The sequence below is a fragment of the Elaeis guineensis genome, chromosome 16, assembly GCF_000442705.2.
Source record: "Elaeis guineensis isolate ETL-2024a chromosome 16, EG11, whole genome shotgun sequence".
Lineage (NCBI taxonomy): Eukaryota > Viridiplantae > Streptophyta > Magnoliopsida > Arecales > Arecaceae > Elaeis > Elaeis guineensis.
This window is the reverse complement of record NC_026008.2, coordinates 30,883,548-30,910,037: the sequence shown is the minus strand read 5'-3', so window position 1 is coordinate 30,910,037 and position 26,490 is coordinate 30,883,548. Positions and strand designations below refer to the sequence as shown.

The 26,490-nt window shown below is 38.8% G+C and overlaps 1 protein-coding gene, 1 long non-coding RNA gene and 1 other non-coding gene across 7 annotated transcripts in view; all 3 read right to left on the bottom strand.

Moving 5' to 3' along the window:
• Nucleotides 1-9,034: 9,034 nt before the first annotated feature.
• Nucleotides 9,035-11,694, bottom strand: LOC140854243 (uncharacterized). Its single transcript, XR_012137391.1, has 2 exons — nucleotides 9,820-11,694; nucleotides 9,035-9,387 (listed from the first exon to the last, which is right to left on the bottom strand). It is a non-coding gene; the product is annotated as an uncharacterized lncRNA (long non-coding RNA).
• Nucleotides 11,695-13,780: 2,086 nt separating this feature from the next.
• Nucleotides 13,781-26,490, bottom strand: part of LOC105059337 (uncharacterized) — a 113,662-nt gene continuing 100,952 nt past the window's right edge. For 2 of the 5 annotated variants that reach the window (XM_010942596.3, XM_019855501.2), the window contains 2 exons: nucleotides 15,435-15,635; nucleotides 14,650-15,002 (listed from right to left, as the gene is read on the bottom strand). In XM_010942596.3, coding sequence (XP_010940898.1) covers nucleotides 15,488-15,635 — 148 coding nt within the window. In that variant the 3' untranslated portion in view covers nucleotides 14,650-15,002; nucleotides 15,435-15,487. Of the gene's footprint in view, nucleotides 14,307-14,649; nucleotides 15,003-15,434; nucleotides 15,636-26,490 lie in introns of those variants that run through there. The other 3 variants (XM_010942599.4, XM_010942597.3, XM_010942600.3) reach the window with 3 other exon arrangements.
• Nucleotides 19,721-19,826, bottom strand: LOC140854432 (small nucleolar RNA R71). Its single transcript, XR_012137647.1, has one exon. It is a non-coding gene; the product is annotated as a small nucleolar RNA R71 (small nucleolar RNA).

Here is a 26,490-nt window from a genome sequence, read left to right as displayed (position 1 = left end):
TTCACATGTTTTCGGATTGAATAAAAATACACATCAATATACTTGCTTCTTTGATGATACACCAAGTTCTTTCCTAGTGCAATAGCCAACTTGCTATCAATGCTTATCTTGGTAGGTTCCTTTTGCTCAAAATGAACTTTCTTCAACAAGCTTCTTAGCCATATAGCATGTGATACACATGCGGATGCAGCAATATATTCGGCTTCACATGTAGAAAGAGTAACAATAGGTTGCTTCTTTGACATCCATGAAAAAGCTGCATCTCCCATAGAAAATATAAATTAGGAAGTACTCTTCCGGTCATCCATGTCTCCTGCCCAATCACTATCTAAATAGCCCACAAGTTCAAAGTTACTATGATGAGAATAAAATAGTCCATCAGTGATAGTACCTCAGATGTAATGAAGAATTCTCTTCGCTGCCTTTTAGTGCATTAATTTGGGCTCCTCCATAAATCTGCTGAGTAGGCCGATTGCATATAGAATATCTGACCTAGTATATGTCATGTACCTCAGACATCCTACTAAGCTTCTATAGAGAGTAGGGTCCACAATCTCTCCTTCATCTTCTTTTGACAGCTTTGCTCCACAATCAACAGAGGTGCTCATAGGGTTACAATCTTTCATCTTGAATTTTTTCAAGATTTTTTTGGCATAACCTTCTTGGGATAAGAAAATTCCTTCTTGATATTGTTTGACCTCCAAACTCAGAAAATATGTTATTAACCCCATGTCTGTCATCTCAAACTCCTTCATCATGGCATGCTTGAACTCCTCAAATATTTGTGGATTATTACCTATAAAAATAAGATCATCCACATACAGACACACAAGTAGAATGTTAGAATTTTTCTCCTTTACATACACAGCATGCTCATAAGGACATTGCTTGAAGCCATTTGCTTTGAAGTAGCCATCAATTCTTGAGTTTCATACTCTTGGAGCTTGTTTTAAGCCATAAAGTGCCTTCCTTAGCTTCAAAACCTTCTCTTCATATCCCTTCTTCACGTACCCTTTGGGTTGTTCAACATATACTTCTTCTTCTAGAAAGCCATTTAAAAATATCGACTTCACATCTAGCTGGTAGATGTTTCAATTATTCTGTGCAGCCAAAGAAATCACTAGGCGAATTATCTCCATGCGTACTACGGGAGCAAATACCTCCTCGTAGTCAATTCCGACTTGTTGCTTGTAGCCTTTAGCTACTAATCGAGTCTTATATTTCTCTACCTTTCCTTCTGCATTCTTCTTTATCTTGTATACCCATTTCACTCTGATGGGTTCATGACCTTCTGAAAAAGTAGTAAGCTTCCATGTGTTATTCTTCTAGATTGCCTTTATCTCTTCATTCATGGCCGTCCTCCAGTTTTCATTCTTCACTGCTTCTTCAAAAGAGATTACATCCTCATTAATATATAAACAAATGAGATTAAGCAGACTTATCACCTCATAGAGATCTTGCATGCTTCTTGTCTTTCTAGATTCTTTACTTGAAGATGGAGATCTCGTGCTAGGTGATGAAGGAGGTGTGGGATCTTAACTTGACCCTTCACTTGTTCTTCTTCTTCTTACACCTCTATCATGTTGGTGCTCCAATTCCAGATTCCATCTTCATTGAACTTCATATCACGGCTTATGAGGATCTTCTTTACCTCTGGATCATTAAATTTGTATGTCTTTGATCTCTGATCATATCCTATAAAGATGCAAAGATAACTCTTATCATCAAGCTTGCTTCTCCTTTGATCTGGGATGTGTGCATAGGCAATGCAACCAAATACTCTCAGATGAGATACATCTAGCCTATATCCATTCCATGCTTCTTAAGGGGTCCTTTCTTCAAGATTTTTTGTTGGACAGTAATTGAGAATATATACTGCACAATTTACAGCTTTCGCCCAAAACTCTTTTGGCATTTCTTTCATCTTCAGCATGCTTCTCACCATATCAAGAATGGTCCGCTTCTTCCTTTCTGCTATGCCGTTCTGCTGGGATGAGTATGGTGCAGTCAAGGTCCTCCAAATACCTTGAGATTTGTAGAACTCTTCGAATGCGTTCGAGGTGAACTCTTCTCCTCAATATGATCTCAAAGCTTTAATTTTGCATCCAGTTTGATTCTCCACAAGAGCTTTGAACCTTTTGAATGTCTCCAAGGCCTCACGTTTCTCCTTCAAGAGGTACTCCCAAGTTTTCTTGCTAAAATCATCAATAAATGTTAGAAAATAATGACGACCTCCAAATGAAGCCGGTGTGATGGGACCATAAATATCCGTATGGATGAGTTCCAAAAGCCTTCGGGCTTGATGAAATGACTTCTTTGGGAAGCTAGCTCTTGAGTGTTTTTCAATAATACATCCTTCACATATTCCTTCAGGGGTATTCTCAATAAGAGGTAATCCCTTCACTATCACCTTCAAGGATAAGAATTTCAAGGAACCAAAGTTCACATGCCCGAATCTCAAATGCCATAGCCATGTGTCATCCTTCATGCATGCACTCAAGCACTTTGTCACAACATACTTGATGTTCAATATAAACATTCGGTTCTTGGTCATAGGTACTTTTGCAATCAGCTGATCATAATTTCTTAAGTAAAGGTATCTACCTTCCATGACAACATCAAATTTTTTTTCTAATAATTGATCAAGACTTAAGATATTTGTTTTCATATTAGGCACATAGTAAATATTAGAAATGAACTGTTGAGAACCATCCTTGAGTTGAATTTGGATTTTACCTATCCCCTTCACTTGAACTTTTGAGGTATCACCGAAAGAAACATTGCCTTCCACTGTCTCATCTAACTCTTTGAACATGTGTTTGTATCCGCACATATGATTGCTTGCGCCGGTATTCAAGTACCAAATGTTCTCATTGGAAGCTTCTTCTCCCTTCTCTGCTAGTAGCCAGATACCATCTTCTCCTTCCTCCTTTGCATAGTTGACCTTCCCATGCACTTGGATATTCTCATTATGGTAACATTCTGAGAAGTAATGACCATATTTACCACAAGCATAACATTTAATTTTACTTTGTCATACCTTCGTTTTCCTCTTGAGAAATCTCCTTGCCTTCTTTCGCTAGAGGGACCTTGTGTGCTTTCTTCATTAGGTAAAACTCCTGTGCCTCCTCTTCCTCTACCACATCCAAAGGAACCTCATCCTCGTCTACGTCCACGGCCTCGTCCATGACCGTATCTGTGGGTATAACTATGACCATGACTTATCTGATTACTTTCGCTAGTTGAGCCATCCTTCTTCTCATTGATGGTGAGCTTGCACTTCAAGGCTTGCTCCAAGGGTTCTTCTTTCCGCATCAAGATCCTCTGCTCATGGACTTGTAGAGAACCCATGAGTTCATCAACTATCATAGTGTCCACATCTTTGGACTCTTCAATTGCAGCCACAACATGGTCAAACTTCTGATCCAATGATCTTAGGATCTTCTCCACCACACGCTTATCCTCTACATTCTTAGCATTTCTTTTCATTTGGTTTACATTAGAGAGAACCTTTGTGAAGTAATCCGAGATGGATTCTCCTTCCTTCATCTTCAAAGTCTCAAACTCGTCTCTCAACATTTGGAGGCGCACCTTCTTCACTTTCTCAACACCCTTATGAGCGTTCTCGAGGATCTTCCAAGCTTACTTCGAGTTGGTGGCACAAGCAACCTTCTCGAATCTGGCTTCATCTAGCCCTTGATAGATGAAATAAAGGACCTTCTTATCTTTTTTTCTTCGATCGACAAGCACCACTCTTTGTGCCGTCGTTTGTGTGCAGTCATCTTGAGGTTCTTCATATCCCTTTTCAACAACCTCCCAAATATCTTGGGAGCCTAGCAATACCTTCATCTGAATGTTCCAATTCTCATAATTGATGGTAGTGAGTCGTGGAATGGGGAATTGCATGCTGCTGGACATATTTCCAACCTCCGAGCTCTGATACCACTTTGATAGAATATGTAATAGTGGTGGAACACACAACAATAGTATGAGAAACTACATAAAATAATGGAGCAATACAATTTTTTCTCACAAGCCCTCTTTTTTCTTTTTCTATTCTTTGATACCACTTCACTACTCTATACATTCTACAACAACCACCTATTTATAGGTATAAAAAATGACCTTTTGACTCCCTTAATAAATTTATCATTTAGACTTCCCATGTGACTCTTGGATTTTCTATGTGATCCTTAATTTTTCAATGTGACTCTTGATTTTTGTCACTACAATTAAGTTTACAAAATTTAATATGATCTTTCAATTTTTTCAATACAATTAATATTTGCTTTTTTCAACAAGGCCGCCGTCCCTTTTTAAAAAAAAAATTGTTAGATATTGAAAGCTCAGGAACAATATGAACACAATCCACCATTTAATTAGCTGCAATTTTTTTTCAAGACCCATCATAATTTTACTAACTTTTTTTCAAGACCCATCATCGGATGAAGGACACATGTCATCGCAGATAATAGACACGTCTCGTGATGGATCGGCGATGCTTGTCATGCTAGGAGTATGTTGGACTCTCCTTTAATGTAATTGTATAGATTCTTCCCTTGGATGGAGAGGGTATTGGTTTCTCCATCGGTCTCTAAAATTAAGTAGAGAACTCTGATGTAGTTTCTTTAGTTAACGCCACCATTTGTCATGATCTCTTTGATGAATTTGTAATTCCTCTATATAGGTGGAAAGATTAGCTCATGCTGCTTCATCGGCATGCGACATGCTGCCAGTTAGACCCATTTGGTTTCCCAAAGCCAAACTACTCAACTGTTGATAGTGTTTTCCTTTCTTCTTCTTCTTGGTTGCCTTTGTGGCATGTGTGCTAGTATTTGAAGTCTGATAGCCTGTCAGCCATGTGCCTGGCATCCTGCAAGCAGGTGGGGATGCATACGGACGTTTGCCAAGTGAACCATGCAGTTATTATTCTGGAGCCATCTTCTAGCTGTCTGAAGGACGTAGCTGCAAGGAATTCGGCTCCATCCTCTCGAATCTTTAACCAATTGAGCAAGGTGGGTGGTGTCAGTTGTCTTGAAAGATCTCCAAGTTTGTGAGCGTTTCAGATCAGCTACGATGGATCACTCATAAGTTTTAATGCCCCTGGAGTATTGTTGGAGTGCCCCTTGAGTACAGGAAATCAGGTGTGTCAGAGAGGCTAATGATCCTTGTTGCTCGCTGATCTGATTAACGAGAGACTGTTGCGGACTCTGCACCAGCCTTGCCGGATTACATGGAAAAAAATCCCTAACCATGGCATTTGCAGCTGGGACAAAGGTTTGTCCCAACTCCCATCTTTCACTGAGGCAGGATGCTTTGATTGTGGAGCATGCGGTGAAGTTACTGTTAGAGCCTGAAAAACTTTGGTGCTCGTTGATGAGTTAGAGTTGGCCAATACAAGGAACTTATACAGCAGTTGTTCCTTCATCTGGAAAGCATTATGTGTGTACGAACCTATTCTAGCCTTCAGATTCAGGTAAATGATTGGTGATGGTGGATCCATTAATGTCATCAATGATGCTTGGGAATCTTTGGTCCTACTAGCATATAGGCCTTATGCTATTGATTATGAGGTTCTGGAAAATAAGATTGTTCACAATCTGCTTATTATTGGGGGGAAGAAACGGGAACTGGAAAAATATCAAGCAGTGCCTGGGAAAAGAGTTGAGCTCCCGAGTGCTTTCGTTGGTGCTGCTCAGAGGAACTTTAGTGCAGTCGGTGGATGTAGCCTGGGCATGGAGAATGGGTGTTCATGGACCATTAACCCTTTTTTCTTACAAAGTGACCAGAAATCAGCATTTTTGTGTGGAGGAATCAGTAGATGGATGTTGAGAATACGATCAATCATGTGCTTTTCGAGTGCCCTAAAGCAAGTCTGATCTGGATCATGCCATTTGGTAGTTTAACCTTGACCATTTATCCTTGGAACTTGGGGATGAACCTACAACATGTAGAGGAGAGTGCAGGGCAAAATGGCATGAGCAGTCGGTTGCTCTGTGCTTGATGCTTACCATATTTGTCTGGTTGGAAATAATAGAACATTAGAGAACATTGAGGACAACCCTTTGGCGGTTGCCATGAGAGCTTCACTCGAAGCCCAGGACTTTGTTCACCAAAATTTTGGAGGGTTTTCCATAGTTAGGGGAACCTGGGATCTTACAGTGGCATTCTTATGCATCATGTGGTTCATTTTGCTTGGAAGCCCCCACCTAATTTCCTCAAGATCAACTTTGATGATAGTGGGAAGAATAGTGGCAGATTGGAGTTGGATTTGTTATTTTTGACTTCAAATCATCTTTGGTGGCTATGGATGGGACTTCAATCTATGATATAACGGTTCCTTTAGCTAAATTGAGAGCTGCTTGGGTGTTGTATCCATCTTAAGGGTCAAGAATATAATATTGGAAAGGGACCTGAGAACGATCGGCAAAGCACCTAGAAGTAGGTCTCCCCTTGCTGGTAGATATCTCGAGGTTCCCAGCGTGTGTCAACTTCTATATAGCTATATATGTCTACATGGAGGTCAATAGTGTTGCTGTCCGGATTGCTGCTTATGTGACCGATCATGATAATACAATACTGTGATAGGCTTCTTTTGTTTTGTCGGAGTGCTTCCGAGATATTGTCATGGCCAAAATGATCAAAAAAAAAAAAAAAAAAAGGCCACAAAAGGAGCCAACGAGAGAATGGAGGGTCGAGGAGAGTCTAGTCGGTCGAGCGGGCTGCTGGGCCGATCACGCAGCCCGTGCGGTCTGCACTTTGGCAGCCAATCTCAGCTGGCCCAGGGCCTCACAAGCACTCTACTGCCCTTGCATTTCTCGCGCATAAAGCTGGCATACCAGATTACGTGACACGATTCCTCGCCATCCAATACACGTATTCTAAAAACTTGGCTTGGCCAGTTATCACGTTGTTTTAGGAGCAGCACACACATGAAACGTGTCAGGGGAACTCCCATGCACACTGCAACCGAAGCCTCATCCCCTCCTTGTACCCATTTTTTACTATTGCTGCAGTGAAATTTACAAACTTCAAGGCCCCGCTGCTCCACCACCTCTTCCCCATAACGTAAACCTGGCAGCTGTTAACATAACCATGGCTGAGGAGGTCACTGCCCCTTTGGTCCAGCCGCGGCCTGAAGAGAAGGGTGGTGATGTTGGAAGGGAAAGCTTTTGGAGCGGGAATAGCGTCAAGAGTGTTGTATATGCGGGTCTTGACGCCATTGTCACCTCCTTCTCACTCATCTCCTCCATCTACTATAGAATTTTTGTTCTTCTGCTATGTTCTCCCACTAGGATAAGTCATCTCTTGCAAACTTCAATTCTTAATGTACTATTTGATTTATTGTATTATTGTTGTTAATATTAGAAGACATTGTGTTATTATTAGGTTGGTAAATTAGAAATTTAGATATAGGGCAAGATCTTCTGCAGTGCACGCGATGCACCATACGGTGCGGTACATCATACACATCGTCCATCGCATGATGGATAGTGCATGCAGCCATGTACAGCACGTATCGCACAGCTGTGTGCACTATTTTACAGCAGAAGATCCGCGCGCTCAGATACAAATCTTACTTTTATCAATATGAATCCATCCTCTATTCATTGGTGCACCAAAAACTTATTGCATGATAGAGCCCGAATCTCAAAGCACCTAAATGTTCTTTTATTTATTTTTTGGGTCTATTTTTATGTTCCAACTTCCAACATGAGTTGGTGCAGTGGTGCTGGGCTTTGCAAACTTGGTGGCCGATGGCACATCAATGGGTTGTATCGACCAGCACTGAGAAGGAGATGGCTAAGACGGAGAGGGCTGCGACCGAGCTGGCCGATGAGCAATTCCATGGGCTCCCAGCAAGCTGAGTTGCTCTCCACATACCAAGCATGGGGAATGGACTTGGAGGACGCCGCAAGTGTATGTCATCTTTGTACCGATCATTTCCCCCTTATGTTTCTGCTCTTAAAATCATGATAGGACTCATCAAATTTATTATACACATATACATGCAATACATGCAGAGTCTCCGGAAAGTCATCTTCCTCTTCTTTTTCCTCTTCTTTTTTTTTTAAAAAAAATAATAATAAAACAAACTTTCTTCCGTTTCTCTTTTCTTTTTGTTTCTCTTTCAAATTTTTCATGGATGAACAGGAATGAGTTCATCCGAGCCAAAAAAACTTGTATATCATACAATAATTTAAACACAATCATATTTTTTTTTTGGATGAGCAGGTGGTGGTGATGGTTGTTTTATCATTTATTTATTTATTTTTAAGTACAAGCATTACAACCATCCATGAAAAGAACAAAGAAAAAGGCTCAGCGTCACTCATCAAACTTCAGTAGTTTGTACCTCAGGCTTCCATCTTGTTGCCATGCAAATTTTGGTTGGCGAATACAGGTGGTAAATATGTTCTCGAAATACAAAGACATACTGGTGGATGAGAAGATGACTGCCCAGAAAGGAGTGCTGCCGCCCTGTTAGTCCGAGAAGCCATGGAAGAGTGGGTTGATTACCTTTGCTGCCTTCATCTTGTTTGGCAGTGTTCCCCTCCTCTCCTTTGTTGTTCTCATTCCATTCACACGGGATGATTCCACCAAGTTCCTTGGGGCATCCATTCGCTCTGCACTTGCTCTTGCACTTCTCGGGCTAGCCAAGGCCAAATTCTCTGGGCAGAAGTACCTACACTGTTGCAGCTACTCTATTCAATGGATGCATTGCAGCAACATGTGCATACTTAATAGGGTGGATGCTTCGAAATGTGGCAGGCATGCATGACTAATCTTACAAGCTTCAAACTGCATCTACTCTCATTTTGGAGGCTACTCTGCAGCCTTTAGAAATATCGAAGGAAATCCTTGACCTGATGTGTTTGCTATTGGTTTTGATGTGTAGCTATCTTCTTGAATCTAGAATAGTTTGTTCTTTCTTGTTTTTTCTCATAAAGTATCATCAATAGATGGTTCGTATCTAACTTTGCAGACAGAAATTTATTGCCCGATAAAATGGCCATAAAATTGTAAAGAAATATATATAACTGTCAGACATTAAATACCATGGCTTTGGGGTTAAAATATCTAACATGGCCATGTTAAAAGAAAACAGACAAGTATCAGAAAGGTTATAAAAGATTTATATAGATTAATGATAAAAAAACTTGGTAAAAGTTGACCGAGAAAATTCTCCATTTATGTGATGCCTGTTAATACAATAGAAGATTGGATGTGCTGCTGCTTCTCACATACTTGATAAGAACTGAGATTGAAGGTTCCACATAACCTTGATGAATCTTCACAACTATATTACCTATTTGAAAGAGCTGAGGTCCGGTGGGAAGTCAGATATCTATGAATACTGCCTGGAGCTGCCCTGGAAGTTGAGCACTGATGAAGTGATTTTAGTGTTTTGAGTGATTACAAATCTAAATGATAAGCTGCAAACACTAAAAACATGATTTAAACCACCTAGACACAACTATATTGAAATCAGAAATAATATAGCCAAGGGCTCAACATCATGATAATGCCATTATTGTAGCATAAAATAAGAATAAATTGGAATGTGAATTGGTATTAAAACATGAATTGAAATATAAACTGAAACAGATGTAATCACGTGTACCAGAATGAAAAGCTGGAGGATGTACAGTGAGTGATCATCTCATCAAAATTGAAAAAAGAAACACTAGCTTAAAATGCTTATATGAATTGGAAGTGAAGATCCTTGGTTTCTGTTGTCTAAAGTGTAGATAGTTCCACCAAAGGAAAAAACTCTGAAGACAGAAGAGAGAGAGAGAGAGAGAGGGGTCCACTTACAATTTGTGCAGACTGATAATTGCACAATGCTGCATCCCAGTCTAAAGCATAGTTTATGACTGTTCACTTGCACACAGCTCCAGAGCATGTTCTGCTTCTCTCAAGAATAGGCTAGTTAGTTGTTTCTGCCCTTTTCTGTAAACTATACTAGACCACTGATTTCTATTCATCAACTTATCTCCGCTGTTTTTGTTGTTTCTGCTGTAATTGAACAAAAATTATCATACAAGGCATGACGGAAACATTAGCAATGTAAACCTAGGATGGACATCTACACTATCATGCAAGAAGGCACAACAGATGTCTGCATGTCTAGCACCAAAGGAGCAGATACATCAAAAAACTCATGTTTTTATAGTCCTAGAAATATATAGAAGCAACAAAAGATTTAGGGGAAAGCTGCTTCAAATAGCAGATAAGCAAAAATAAAGCTTAAATACATATTAAACTAAATGCTTAAAAAAATCTGAACCTGTTGTTTGAATATAAAAGAAAAATAAAAACATAACAATCTTTGTAGCATTATTAACTGCATGAGCAGAAGTCACATGACTCAAATTTGAACAAGAATTAATATCAGATTGAAGGAAAAAAAAAGCTTGGAAGAAAGAAGATTTTAAGGTGGACAAGTAAAACTCTGGTTAATGCTTGGTAAGATGTATCAAACAAGGATTTGATATTTGTGTTTACCAGCCCCGAACTAGTCATACTGCACACAGCTGTTGGTTGCCAGCAGCTGGTATTATAGTGCCCAAACCAGATGTTTGACGTGGGGCATGTATACCCAAGCCACCCAGATCACGCTGGATGGGGATAGATTGAGCCAGATTGGGAATAAATTGGCACTATACCACCTAATACTGCCCAATAGCAATCAGGAACCCTCATAATGCATTTTCCCCCCTCTTTTTCCATAATTTGAAGGTAGTATCAGCTGTGAAAGGGAATCTGGAGGTGTAAAAGAGGAGAAGCTGCACATTGGTGAGCTTAGATTGCTGGGTTTGGGGCTAGAACAAGCTTCTAGCTCCCCCCTTTTTCTTAAATTTTTACAAAACCCAAGAGTAAATGATGGGAAAATTGACAAAATCAAGCAGGGGTTGTGATAGGTAGATCCGATTGTGTATGAGCTCCAGATTCATGTCCTTAGCATGAATTAGAAATCAAAACCAAGAAAATTCAGGATTCTCGGTGGAATTCTAATTAGGTGACTAAATGCTGATTTGATGCCTTTAATTATCTTGAAATGTTCTTTTCTTCTTTTTCCTTTGGCCAAATGATTCTTTGTATGATTTTTCAGATAAATGAATTAATTAATATATAGTTATTCATGACCAGTTATTACTAATTTAATAAGCACCTATAATTTGCCAGATCAGAGCTACTGGTAGACTATTTCATTTGGGTAGCACTACAAACTTTGGTGTGATTTGATGAATACTTAATTTAAGTCGCTAGAGGCACTAAATATGGTAATAATTGATGTTATTTTATTGAAATTTGATGCTCTCTAGTCTATTTTGCAGGTAATTGGGAGTTTGGGTTCATATGACTCAAATTAGACTTAAATTGGATCAAACTTGACCAGAAATCAGCATTTTTGTGTGGAGGAATCAGTAGATGGATGTTGAGAATACGATCAATCATGTGCTTTTCGAGTGCCCTAAAGCAAGTCTGATCTGGATCATGCCATTTGGTAGTTTAACCTTGACCATTTATCCTTGGAACTTGGGGATGAACCTACAACATGTAGAGGAGAGTGCAGGGCAAAATGGCATGAGCAGTCGGTTGCTCTGTGCTTGATGCTTACCATATTTGTCTGGTTGGAAATAATAGAACATTAGAGAACATTGAGGACAACCCTTTGGCGGTTGCCATGAGAGCTTCACTCGAAGCCCAGGACTTTGTTCACCAAAATTTTGGAGGGTTTTCCATAGTTAGGGGAACCTGGGATCTTACAGTGGCATTCTTATGCATCATGTGGTTCATTTTGCTTGGAAGCCCCCACCTAATTTCCTCAAGATCAACTTTGATGATAGTGGGAAGAATAGTGGCAGATTGGAGTTGGATTTGTTATTTTTGACTTCAAATCATCTTTGGTGGCTATGGATGGGACTTCAATCTATGATATAACGGTTCCTTTAGCTAAATTGAGAGCTGCTTGGGTGTTGTATCCATCTTAAGGGTCAAGAATATAATATTGGAAAGGGACCTGAGAACGATCGGCAAAGCACCTAGAAGTAGGTCTCCCCTTGCTGGTAGATATCTCGAGGTTCCCAGCGTGTGTCAACTTCTATATAGCTATATATGTCTACATGGAGGTCAATAGTGTTGCTGTCCGGATTGCTGCTTATGTGACCGATCATGATAATACAATACTGTGATAGGCTTCTTTTGTTTTGTCGGAGTGCTTCCGAGATATTGTCATGGCCAAAATGATCAAAAAAAAAAAAAAAAAAAGGCCACAAAAGGAGCCAACGAGAGAATGGAGGGTCGAGGAGAGTCTAGTCGGTCGAGCGGGCTGCTGGGCCGATCACGCAGCCCGTGCGGTCTGCACTTTGGCAGCCAATCTCAGCTGGCCCAGGGCCTCACAAGCACTCTACTGCCCTTGCATTTCTCGCGCATAAAGCTGGCATACCAGATTACGTGACACGATTCCTCGCCATCCAATACACGTATTCTAAAAACTTGGCTTGGCCAGTTATCACGTTGTTTTAGGAGCAGCACACACATGAAACGTGTCAGGGGAACTCCCATGCACACTGCAACCGAAGCCTCATCCCCTCCTTGTACCCATTTTTTACTATTGCTGCAGTGAAATTTACAAACTTCAAGGCCCCGCTGCTCCACCACCTCTTCCCCATAACGTAAACCTGGCAGCTGTTAACATAACCATGGCTGAGGAGGTCACTGCCCCTTTGGTCCAGCCGCGGCCTGAAGAGAAGGGTGGTGATGTTGGAAGGGAAAGCTTTTGGAGCGGGAATAGCGTCAAGAGTGTTGTATATGCGGGTCTTGACGCCATTGTCACCTCCTTCTCACTCATCTCCTCCATCTACTATAGAATTTTTGTTCTTCTGCTATGTTCTCCCACTAGGATAAGTCATCTCTTGCAAACTTCAATTCTTAATGTACTATTTGATTTATTGTATTATTGTTGTTAATATTAGAAGACATTGTGTTATTATTAGGTTGGTAAATTAGAAATTTAGATATAGGGCAAGATCTTCTGCAGTGCACGCGATGCACCATACGGTGCGGTACATCATACACATCGTCCATCGCATGATGGATAGTGCATGCAGCCATGTACAGCACGTATCGCACAGCTGTGTGCACTATTTTACAGCAGAAGATCCGCGCGCTCAGATACAAATCTTACTTTTATCAATATGAATCCATCCTCTATTCATTGGTGCACCAAAAACTTATTGCATGATAGAGCCCGAATCTCAAAGCACCTAAATGTTCTTTTATTTATTTTTTGGGTCTATTTTTATGTTCCAACTTCCAACATGAGTTGGTGCAGTGGTGCTGGGCTTTGCAAACTTGGTGGCCGATGGCACATCAATGGGTTGTATCGACCAGCACTGAGAAGGAGATGGCTAAGACGGAGAGGGCTGCGACCGAGCTGGCCGATGAGCAATTCCATGGGCTCCCAGCAAGCTGAGTTGCTCTCCACATACCAAGCATGGGGAATGGACTTGGAGGACGCCGCAAGTGTATGTCATCTTTGTACCGATCATTTCCCCCTTATGTTTCTGCTCTTAAAATCATGATAGGACTCATCAAATTTATTATACACATATACATGCAATACATGCAGAGTCTCCGGAAAGTCATCTTCCTCTTCTTTTTCCTCTTCTTTTTTTTTTAAAAAAAATAATAATAAAACAAACTTTCTTCCGTTTCTCTTTTCTTTTTGTTTCTCTTTCAAATTTTTCATGGATGAACAGGAATGAGTTCATCCGAGCCAAAAAAACTTGTATATCATACAATAATTTAAACACAATCATATTTTTTTTTTGGATGAGCAGGTGGTGGTGATGGTTGTTTTATCATTTATTTATTTATTTTTAAGTACAAGCATTACAACCATCCATGAAAAGAACAAAGAAAAAGGCTCAGCGTCACTCATCAAACTTCAGTAGTTTGTACCTCAGGCTTCCATCTTGTTGCCATGCAAATTTTGGTTGGCGAATACAGGTGGTAAATATGTTCTCGAAATACAAAGACATACTGGTGGATGAGAAGATGACTGCCCAGAAAGGAGTGCTGCCGCCCTGTTAGTCCGAGAAGCCATGGAAGAGTGGGTTGATTACCTTTGCTGCCTTCATCTTGTTTGGCAGTGTTCCCCTCCTCTCCTTTGTTGTTCTCATTCCATTCACACGGGATGATTCCACCAAGTTCCTTGGGGCATCCATTCGCTCTGCACTTGCTCTTGCACTTCTCGGGCTAGCCAAGGCCAAATTCTCTGGGCAGAAGTACCTACACTGTTGCAGCTACTCTATTCAATGGATGCATTGCAGCAACATGTGCATACTTAATAGGGTGGATGCTTCGAAATGTGGCAGGCATGCATGACTAATCTTACAAGCTTCAAACTGCATCTACTCTCATTTTGGAGGCTACTCTGCAGCCTTTAGAAATATCGAAGGAAATCCTTGACCTGATGTGTTTGCTATTGGTTTTGATGTGTAGCTATCTTCTTGAATCTAGAATAGTTTGTTCTTTCTTGTTTTTTCTCATAAAGTATCATCAATAGATGGTTCGTATCTAACTTTGCAGACAGAAATTTATTGCCCGATAAAATGGCCATAAAATTGTAAAGAAATATATATAACTGTCAGACATTAAATACCATGGCTTTGGGGTTAAAATATCTAACATGGCCATGTTAAAAGAAAACAGACAAGTATCAGAAAGGTTATAAAAGATTTATATAGATTAATGATAAAAAAACTTGGTAAAAGTTGACCGAGAAAATTCTCCATTTATGTGATGCCTGTTAATACAATAGAAGATTGGATGTGCTGCTGCTTCTCACATACTTGATAAGAACTGAGATTGAAGGTTCCACATAACCTTGATGAATCTTCACAACTATATTACCTATTTGAAAGAGCTGAGGTCCGGTGGGAAGTCAGATATCTATGAATACTGCCTGGAGCTGCCCTGGAAGTTGAGCACTGATGAAGTGATTTTAGTGTTTTGAGTGATTACAAATCTAAATGATAAGCTGCAAACACTAAAAACATGATTTAAACCACCTAGACACAACTATATTGAAATCAGAAATAATATAGCCAAGGGCTCAACATCATGATAATGCCATTATTGTAGCATAAAATAAGAATAAATTGGAATGTGAATTGGTATTAAAACATGAATTGAAATATAAACTGAAACAGATGTAATCACGTGTACCAGAATGAAAAGCTGGAGGATGTACAGTGAGTGATCATCTCATCAAAATTGAAAAAAGAAACACTAGCTTAAAATGCTTATATGAATTGGAAGTGAAGATCCTTGGTTTCTGTTGTCTAAAGTGTAGATAGTTCCACCAAAGGAAAAAACTCTGAAGACAGAAGAGAGAGAGAGAGAGAGAGGGGTCCACTTACAATTTGTGCAGACTGATAATTGCACAATGCTGCATCCCAGTCTAAAGCATAGTTTATGACTGTTCACTTGCACACAGCTCCAGAGCATGTTCTGCTTCTCTCAAGAATAGGCTAGTTAGTTGTTTCTGCCCTTTTCTGTAAACTATACTAGACCACTGATTTCTATTCATCAACTTATCTCCGCTGTTTTTGTTGTTTCTGCTGTAATTGAACAAAAATTATCATACAAGGCATGACGGAAACATTAGCAATGTAAACCTAGGATGGACATCTACACTATCATGCAAGAAGGCACAACAGATGTCTGCATGTCTAGCACCAAAGGAGCAGATACATCAAAAAACTCATGTTTTTATAGTCCTAGAAATATATAGAAGCAACAAAAGATTTAGGGGAAAGCTGCTTCAAATAGCAGATAAGCAAAAATAAAGCTTAAATACATATTAAACTAAATGCTTAAAAAAATCTGAACCTGTTGTTTGAATATAAAAGAAAAATAAAAACATAACAATCTTTGTAGCATTATTAACTGCATGAGCAGAAGTCACATGACTCAAATTTGAACAAGAATTAATATCAGATTGAAGGAAAAAAAAAGCTTGGAAGAAAGAAGATTTTAAGGTGGACAAGTAAAACTCTGGTTAATGCTTGGTAAGATGTATCAAACAAGGATTTGATATTTGTGTTTACCAGCCCCGAACTAGTCATACTGCACACAGCTGTTGGTTGCCAGCAGCTGGTATTATAGTGCCCAAACCAGATGTTTGACGTGGGGCATGTATACCCAAGCCACCCAGATCACGCTGGATGGGGATAGATTGAGCCAGATTGGGAATAAATTGGCACTATACCACCTAATACTGCCCAATAGCAATCAGGAACCCTCATAATGCATTTTCCCCCCTCTTTTTCCATAATTTGAAGGTAGTATCAGCTGTGAAAGGGAATCTGGAGGTGTAAAAGAGGAGAAGCTGCACATTGGTGAGCTTAGATTGCTGGGTTTGGGGCTAGAACAAGCTTCTAGCTCCCCCCTTTTTCTTAAATTTTTACAAAACCCAAGAGTAAATGATGGGAAAATTGACAAAATCAAGCAGGGGTTGTGATAGGTAGATCCGATTGTGTATGAGCTCCAGATTCATGTCCTTAGCATGAATTAGAAATCAAAACCAAGAAAATTCAGGATTCTCGGTGGAATTCTAATTAGGTGACTAAATGCTGATTTGATGCCTTTAATTATCTTGAAATGTTCTTTTCTTCTTTTTCCTTTGGCCAAATGATTCTTTGTATGATTTTTCAGATAAATGAATTAATTAATATATAGTTATTCATGACCAGTTATTACTAATTTAATAAGCACCTATAATTTGCCAGATCAGAGCTACTGGTAGACTATTTCATTTGGGTAGCACTACAAACTTTGGTGTGATTTGATGAATACTTAATTTAAGTCGCTAGAGGCACTAAATATGGTAATAATTGATGTTATTTTATTGAAATTTGATGCTCTCTAGTCTATTTTGCAGGTAATTGGGAGTTTGGGTTCATATGACTCAAATTAGACTTAAATTGGATCAAACTTGAGTGAACCAGGCAACCGACTCTTATTTCAGTGTGAACACGACTTAAAGATCAACGGAGGAGAATCAATATAAAAATCCAAGGATCCTTATTCACGCTCCCATCTCTCTTTTCATGAAATCCTAGCTTCTCCACTCTATAAATAGAACCCCAAGACCTCCATCTTCTTCAATCAAGCCAACCCTAAATTCTCTTCAAGCTTCTCTCTCTCTCTCCCTCTTCTTCTTCTCCATAAGTCTAAGGGAGGTACTAACTTTAGCACGACACCATATTCCTCTACAGATCCCTTTTCCACATCCCATCAGATCTAGGAGAGGTCCTAATCCTAGTGCCGCTATCCTTTCTCTTCTACATACCCATTTCCATCAACCTTTATTCCTTGGAATTCCTAAACCAAGCCTTCCAACCATCCTGCCGCCGTCTGCATGGAAGAAGACGAAGGATTCAAAAAGACACATCCACCATCGAACGCAGCAAGAAAATCAATTTGGTTTAGTTATCTTGTATCGTAAATTTATATCTTTTCTTTATGTACGCTTCTTTATTTGATTAATGAAAAATAATTTTATTATAATTTTCATGCTTCTTTCTTAGTTTCTTACAATCTATTATTCTTTTTTTTGCATTTTCGAAACAATCAACTAAGATCCCTGCGGATACGATCCCGACTCATCCTATCTACATAGCAGTGAGTAGGGTTAATTTTGGTGTGCTACGATACGCATCAAATTTTGGCACCGTTGCCGGAGATCTTGATGCGATTGTTTTGAAAAAAATCAAAAAAATCTGTAAAATAATTAAAAAATATATATTTTACTGCTTTCTAGATTTTTATTTTTTACTTTAGATTGCTTGACTGCCTTATATGCTTTACTGTTTTATATTTTTAGTTGATTATTTCCTTCTCTTGTATTCTTGCTTTCCATACTTTATTTTGCTGATTAGTAGTTTGCCTTTTATTGTTAGTTAATTTATTTTAATTGCTTAATTACCTTCTATTTATTCTTTTTAAAAAATTTCTACCTCATATTACTTTTTGTATATGGTAGATTTACTATTTTATATCTAGATTTCTTTATTTGCATGCATAGAAAAATTTTTTACTTTCTATAATCTGATAATCTACTGCTTTCTATAGGTTAGAATAATTTACTGCTTTATATAATTAGTGATTTCCTGCTTCCTAAGTAAATTAGATTCTTTGCCTTTTATTTAGGTTGCGTAGTTACCATTTATTCTTAACTGTGAGATTACTTTATTTGCATAGGGAATAGTTACCTTATTTATTATTGTCCATTATTCCTAGTGATTTACTGCTTTCCATAGCTTAGAATAATTTATTGTCCTAAAAATAGATTTGATTTGTTGCTTTATTCGTAGGCTACCTACTTGCCTTTTAATCTTAGCATTATTTACTTTATATTTAATTAGATTTACTCGATCTTCTCATACCTAATTAACCTAATTTAAAACTTACCTCTTATTCTTTCTTGCTTAAAGATAACATAATATAAAAAGAATACAAAGACACCACATAACACGTGACTAATATAAATAAACCAATTAAATCTTAAAAGCTACTTAACATGTTTGGACACTTTTTCTTTTTGCATTGCATATTTTCATAAAAAATCTTAAGGGCAAAACCCTAATCAACATAAGGTGGGGATTTCATCGTCCTTCTTTGGCCCATAAACCACCATCTTGCAATTGCATTGACCTAAAACTCTAATTTAAAATCGATTAGACATTGACCCCTAAGGATCCTTGAGCTCAGTAGGACAAAAAATCCAAAAGTTGAATCGGATTCAGATTAGTCAGTTTAACTGGTGTCTAGGAAAGTAGTTCAAGGATTACGTCCCGAAGGAAGGTGGTTCATTAATTGATTCCGTTCGCTTACCAAGTCAACGCAGTTGGTATCTAAGGAAAGCAACGAGGGGACCCCACCAACCTTATACTTATCTAGCCAATTGAGCGACTAGTCTGCTACTTGGAGTGCTTGAAGATGACCTTGACAGTTAGAAGCTGTCTAGATCTAGGATAACCCATAGATAGGATTGATTGAACCACTTGATTATTAACTAAAAATATCAAATCTAATTAATTCTTCTCTATCTTCTTAGCATTAGAACTCCTTAGGTTCTCTTCTTTAGAACTCTTCTCCCTCCTTTTCTCCTCTTTTCTTTCAAAAAAAAAATTTTGAAATTAAAACTCGATGAGATCTTTTGGGTGCATGCTAGGACGCCGATCGTTACAACCTGATTTACATCCATAAGACTTAGAGCTAGAAAGAACGATTCGAATAAATCAAATCAAAACCATGGATCCAAAACAAGAGACTAACCCACCACGATAATTGAGGGAGTATTTTACTCCCTCATCTTACACCTACTCGCCATGTATCCAATCTCCTCCTGTAGAGACGGCACAATACGAAATCAAGTCTAGCATTATTCAAATGCTACCATCATTCTATGGACTGACGAATGAGGATCCGTATAAACATTTGGACGAATTTCTTGAGATATGCTCCACAGTAAAAATCTAAAACTTCTCCGATGATGCCCTCCGATTGAAACCGTTTCTTTTTTCACTTAAGGACAAAATCAAGCATTGGTTAAACTCCATAGATTCCATAATCATTTCAACTTAGGACCATCTTCAGAAAGAATTTCTCAAGAAATACTTCCCAATTGGAAAAACAAATCAAATTAGAAAAGCCATCACTAGTTTTTTCCAATTAGATGGTGAACTTTTTCATGACACATGAAAAAGATTAAGAGACCTTATTCGTAAATGCCCCCACCACACTGTCCCCAAATGGCAACTTGTTCAGTGTTTCTACGATGGTCTATTGGAGAAACACCGACAAATGATCGATGCATCGTGTGATGGGACATTCATGCTAAAGAGTGAGGATGAGGCTTGGCAGCTCTTTGAAACACTCAGTGAGAACTCCCTGCATCACATGTCTGCCACCTCTAGAGAACAACCCATGTCTCAACAGAAAAGAGGTGGAATCTATCAGATTGGAAACATTATGGATATCTACAGTAAGGTAGATGAGTTGTCCCAAAAATTAGACCGTCTTCTGAATACTGGACACTCTTCGACTCTACCTAACCCAGTCCAAGATATTTGTGCATTGTGTGCAAGCCCGACCCATTTTATTAGTGAATGCCCAATCGCACCTCAATTTTTTGAGTTTGTGCATGAGCAGGTCCAGCAAGCTCAAACCCAACAATTTTGCAGACCAGGAAATGTTCCATATTCGAATACTTATAACCCCGACTGGAGAAACCACCCAAATTTTTTCTGGAGACCACAGCCAGTGGTTGGCCTTGCTGTACCTAGATCTAACTATCAGGACCCAACATATAGGCATGGACCATACCACCAATTCCAAAATGCTCCTCAACCATCTACCACTGGTCACAATTCAGCTTTTGAGGAGAAGGTTTTAAAAGCGCTAGAATGATTAGAAGTTAACACCCAGACCCTTAACTCCCACACGCAATCCATTGCTAAGCTAGAGACCCAAATAGGTCAACTAGCAACCGCATTCAATAGGAGAGAAGGAGAAAAATTACCTAGCCAACTTGAGAGCAACCCGAGAGAGCAATTCATAACTGAGAGCTCCAATGCTCCAGAAATTTTTTTTGAACACACCAAATCAATCATGACTCTTAAAAGTGGGAAAGTCATTGAACATACGAGTAAAACCAATGAGACCAACCCTAGACCTCAGACAAAGCCCAAATCACCTAAGAGCAAGGAGGACACAAAAGTAGAGAATGGACCAACCGCACCGAAATCACCTTACTTGCCTAAAACCCTATTTTCGAGTGCCCTAAAAGCCCCTACTCCTATGAATAAGGGAGGAAGACTTGATAAGATGTTGGAATTATTTAAGCAAGTCCAAATTAATCTCCCCCTTCAAGACGCAATCAAACAGGTCCCAGCTTATGCAAAATTTTTGAAGAAATTGTGCACCCAGAAACGTAAATCACGATAACAACTTTCAAAGAAAGTATGCCTAACCGAACAAGCTAGCTCTGTCTTCCAATATGCTATCCCTCCAAAGCTTAAAGATCCAGATGCACTTACCATTTCTTGCATTATAGGAAACTTTCACATAGAACAAGCTCTCCTGGACCTAGGGGCCAGTGTGAACCTTTTACCTAGCTTGGTATATGAACTTTTTGGATTCGAAGAACTGAAACCCACATCGGTCACTCTACAGTTAGCTAATAGATCAATTAAGACACCACGTGGGATGATCGAAGATGTTTTGGTCAAGGTAGATGAATTCTATTTTTCAGTTGATTTTCTAGTCCTTGACATGGAACTGAGTGGCAATCTAAGATAAATTCCCATTATCTTAGGCAGACCCTTCTTAGCTACGGCAAACGCGTGCATCAATTGTAGGACAGGAGTCATGGACGTATCATTTGGGAATAAGAAACTAAGACTGAATGTGTTTAGTGCATCCCAGGGACCATCAACGGATAGTTGCTTCAAGATAGATACATTTGAGGACATTATAAAGGAAGCAACATCAACGATTTTTGCACATAATTTTCAAGACACCCATTTGACGTACTTTAAAGTGGATGACTGTGATATGGAGGGAGGTAGCGAAGAAGTAAATATTCTAGTTGATATATCAAACGATGAAACCACTCCCCCTTAGACAATCAAGTACGAATCATTGCCTGCATTAGCCAATACACCCACAGCTCCATCATTAAAATCACTACCTATGCTAGAATTAAAGCCACTTCCGGCCACACTCAAGTATGTATTCCTAAGACCTAATGACACCAGATCAAGAAGCACAATTGGTTTGTGTTCTGAAGAAAAACAAAGAGGCTATCGACTGGTCCATTGCCGATCTAAAAGGAATTGACTCCATCTGTATGCACCACATTCATTGCGAGGTAGATGCCAAACCCCATCGAGACATGCAGAGGAGACTGAACCCAAACATGCGGGAAGTAATGAAGAAAGTGGTAATATGGTTAGATGCTGGAATCATCTACCCCATATCTGACAGTAAATGGGTTAGCCCTACCCAAGTAGTACCTAAGAAATCAGGTATTACTGTGATGGAGAATGAAGAAGGTGAATTGTTCCCCACTCGCACACCATCTAGCTGGCGAGTATGCATTGACTATAGGAAACTAAATGCTGTTACTAGGAAGGACCATTTTTCATTATCCTTCGTCGATCAAATCCTAGAACGGCTAGCAGGTCAACATTTTTTCTATTTTCTAGATGGTTATTCAAGGTACAATCAGATACCTATATTTTCGGATGATCAAAAGAAAACCACCTTCACTTGCCCCTATGGCACTTTCGCTTTTCGGCGTATGCCGTTCGGGCTGTACAATGCACCGGCTACATTTCAACGATGCATTTTGGTCATTTTTTCGGATATAGTGGACAAATATCTCGAAATTTTCATGGATGATTTCTTCATGTTTGGAACCACCTTTGATGATTGTCTTCATAACATCTCCAAAATCCTTAAGCGCTGCATGGAAACAAATCTAATTTTAAGTTGAAAAAAGAGCCATTTTCTGGTTTGGGAACAAATCGTATTGGGACATTGTTTCTGAAAGGGGGATTGAGGTAGACAAAGCCAAAATCGAGGTCATTTCAAAACTACCACCCTCCACTTCGATTCGACAAATACGATCCTTCCTAGGTCACGTTGGATTTTACAGACGCTTCATTAAAGATTTTAGCAAAATATCGAAACCCTTGTACAATCTGCTAGCCAAGACATGTCATTTGTCTTTAATGAAGAATATCTACAAGCCTTCCATACATTACAAGCAGCCCTGACAACAGCACCCATAATGAAACCTCCTGATTGATCCTTCTCATTTGAAATCACATGTGATGCTTCCAATTTCACAATAGGAGCCGTCTTTAGGTCAAAGAATCAATAAGGAGCCACATGTGATCTATTATGCTAGCAAAACTCTATTCAATGCCCAATTGAACTACACCACGACAGAAAAAGAGCTACCAACGGTGGTATTCGCCCTTGATAAATTTCATTCATATCTGTTAGGGTCTAAGATTCTAATATATTCTGATCACGCGGCTCTGAAACATCTGCTCTCAAAGAAAGATACTAAACCACGATTGATCAGATCTTCTACTTCAAGAATTTGATCTAGAAATTCGAGACAAGAAAGATTTCGAAAATGTGATCGCTGATCATATTTCTAGAATCTTAGTTGATCATACGATGAGTACAGATGAAGTTAAAAAAAAATTCTCTGACGAATAACTTTTTGCAACTTTCTTTGACCAAATCTCATGGTTTGCCCACATCGTTAACTATTTGACAACAGGGCAAGTTTCTCTCCATGGGACAAAACAAGAGAAGGATCGATTCTTCTCATAGGTCAAACATTATTATTGAGAGGAATCCGAATTGTTCAAACATTGTCCTGACCAAGTGGTTCGACGCTGTGTCCCTAAGAGTGAGTATCAAAGTATACTTACCTTTTTTCACTCTCATGCATGCAGGGGACATTTCAGTGGAAAGAGAACGACCGCGAAAGTATTACAAAATGGGTTTTACTGACCGACATTGTTTAAGGATGCACATAAATTTTGCCTTGAGTGCTTGCGCTGTCAGCAGACGAGAAATATTTTTAGAAAAAATATGCCCCTATTTACCATTTTAGTCGTGGAAGTTTTTGATGTTTGGGGAATCGATTTTATGGGCCCCTTTCCTCCATCCTATGGATACGAATATATTTTGATTGCGGTAGATTACGTATCTAAATGAGTTGAGGCTATGGCAACCAGGACGAATGATCACAAGGTGGTAATCAAATTCATTCAACAGAACATCTTAAGTCGATTCGGTTGCCCAAGGGTCACTATTAGTGATGGAGGTGCATACTTCACGAATAGGTACTTTGAAAGTTTAATGAAAAAATACGGAATCACTTACAAAGTTGCCACACCATACCACCCCCAAACTAGTGGCCAAATGAAAATCTCCAATAGGAAGATCAAACGAATTCTCGAGAAGACGGTTAGGCCTGATCGAAAAGATTGGTCTGGACGATTAGACAATGCATTATGGGCCTACCGTACTGCATACAGGATCCTGATAGGAATGTCTCCTTACTGGCTCATTTTTAGAAAAGCCTGCCATTTGCTGGTAGAGCTAAAACACCGCGCATTTTGGGCTATAAAGCAATTCAATTTTGACATGAAAAATGCTAGTAATAGGAGATTACAATTGAACGAATTAAAAGAGCTACGCAATGAAGCATACGAGAGTTCACGAATTTATAAGGCTCGAACTAAGACTTATCATGATAAATACATTTTATGAAAAACGTTTAAACCTAATAAAAAAGTGTGATTTTATTATTCGAGGTTACGACTATTCCCTGAAAAACTCCGTTCACGTTGGGATGGACCATATATCGTAACTCAGGTATTTCCTCATGGAGCAATTGAAATCAAAGATCCTAAACAGAGAAACACCTTCAAAGTAAATGACCAACGATTGAAACATTATGTGAATGAAATCAAATATGATGAGCAAGTTGACTGAATTGAATTACAGGATTCAGTCTACAATGAAACTTTGGCTTGGTCTGGCTGAAGACCTGAAACTTAACGCTTGTTGGGAGGCAATCCAATATTTTATTTTTCAGTTATCCAGTTTCTTTTTATTTTGTAGAAATTTCTGAGAAAGATAATTAGCCAAATTGGGAGAGAGCACCACGATCAATGGAGTCAAGAACACACCACGCCCAGCAATAAAGGACCTCTCAATCAAGATTACATACATTGAACTCAGGTGGTGTCCTTTGTTACATTCTATTTTAGCTTTATTATGATACTCTTCTTCCATTGGGGACAATGAAAATTAAGTTGGAAGAGAGAACTAATTTAATTAAGTTCTCGAGTACTGTCAGAAATAATTAGTTTTGTGTATCTGAATTTTATCTCGATTTGAAGTTAACTAGGCACTCTAATCAATGAGTGATTAACGGTCTAGATAATTTTAGAGATATTGAGAAAGAAATTATTAAGGACGTCCAATTAATGAGAGAATTTAGATCAGACTAAATTTTAGAGTGATTCTAGAACCCTCTTCCTACCATCTCAATGAAGAATTTGCTTTATGGGATATAGATGGAAAGATCGAGGTATGCAAAAAAAAAATTTTATTACAAAAAAAAGATAAAATAAAGAAAAAAATTTTTAGCATTTCTCACTAAGTATCCGGACCCCTTCGCCTAAGTAAACGTTGTTGTTCGCGTCAAAAGATGAGAATGTGAAGAAATATTTTGTATAGTCAGTTTTTTACTCGTAGCCTTTTTGACTCGAGTCAGTAAGCCTAAGGGGTATTTTACACCTAATGCCCTAAAGCCAACTGATTTGGGAGTCATTGACCTAAAGCTCGCTGCAAGAGTCAATTAGAAAGCTTAAGGGATTAGGATATTGCACTGACTGTACATGTAAATATTTCTACAAAAAAAAGAAAAGAGAAAGAATAAGGAGACTAAATTGTAAGAAGACAATAAACCCTGCCCACATTAAGTTAGAAGATTTAAAGAGTAGAGTAAAAAGTTGGTGAAAGAAGATCTTTAAAAATTTTTATGACTAATACTCAACCACTAATTGGGTCGAATTGATAATCCAATAAAGTACCTCTTTAATGGTCTAACCGGATATCCACTACAGTTAGGAATGTCTAGGATAACTTTCGATTCAAGGATAATTTAGTGCACAATGCTAATGTATCTATTTTACTCGAGGACGAGTAAAAGTTCAAGTTGGAGGAGTGTGATGAATACTTAATTTAAGTCGCTAGAGGTACTAAATATTGTAATAATTGATGTTATTTTATTAAAAGTTGATGCTCTCTAATCTATTTGCAGGTAATTGGGAGTTTGGGTTCATATGATTCAAATTAGATTCAAATTTGATCAGACTTGAGTGAACCAGGCAACCGACTTTTATTTCAGTATGAATATGACTTAAAGATCAATAGAGGAGAATCAATATAAAGATCCAAGGATCCTTGTTCATGCTCCCACCTCTCTTTTCATGAAATCCTAGCCTCCCAACTCTATAAATAGAACCTCAAGGCCTCCATCTTCTTCAATCAAGCCAACCCTAAGTTCTCATCAAGCTTTTCTCTTTCTCTCTCCCTCTTCTTCTTCTCCATTAGTCTAAAGGAGGTATTAACTTTAGATCGACACCATATTCCTCCACAGATCTTTTTTTCACATCCCATCAAATCTAGGAGAGATCCTAATCCTAGTGCCGCTATCCTTTCTCTTCTACATACCCACTTCCATCAACCTTTCTTCCTTGAAATTTCTAAACCAAGCCTTCCAGCCATCCTGCCGCTGTCTGCATGGAGAAAGACAAAGGATTCAAGGAGACACATCCACCATCGGACGCAGCAAGAAGATCAACTTGG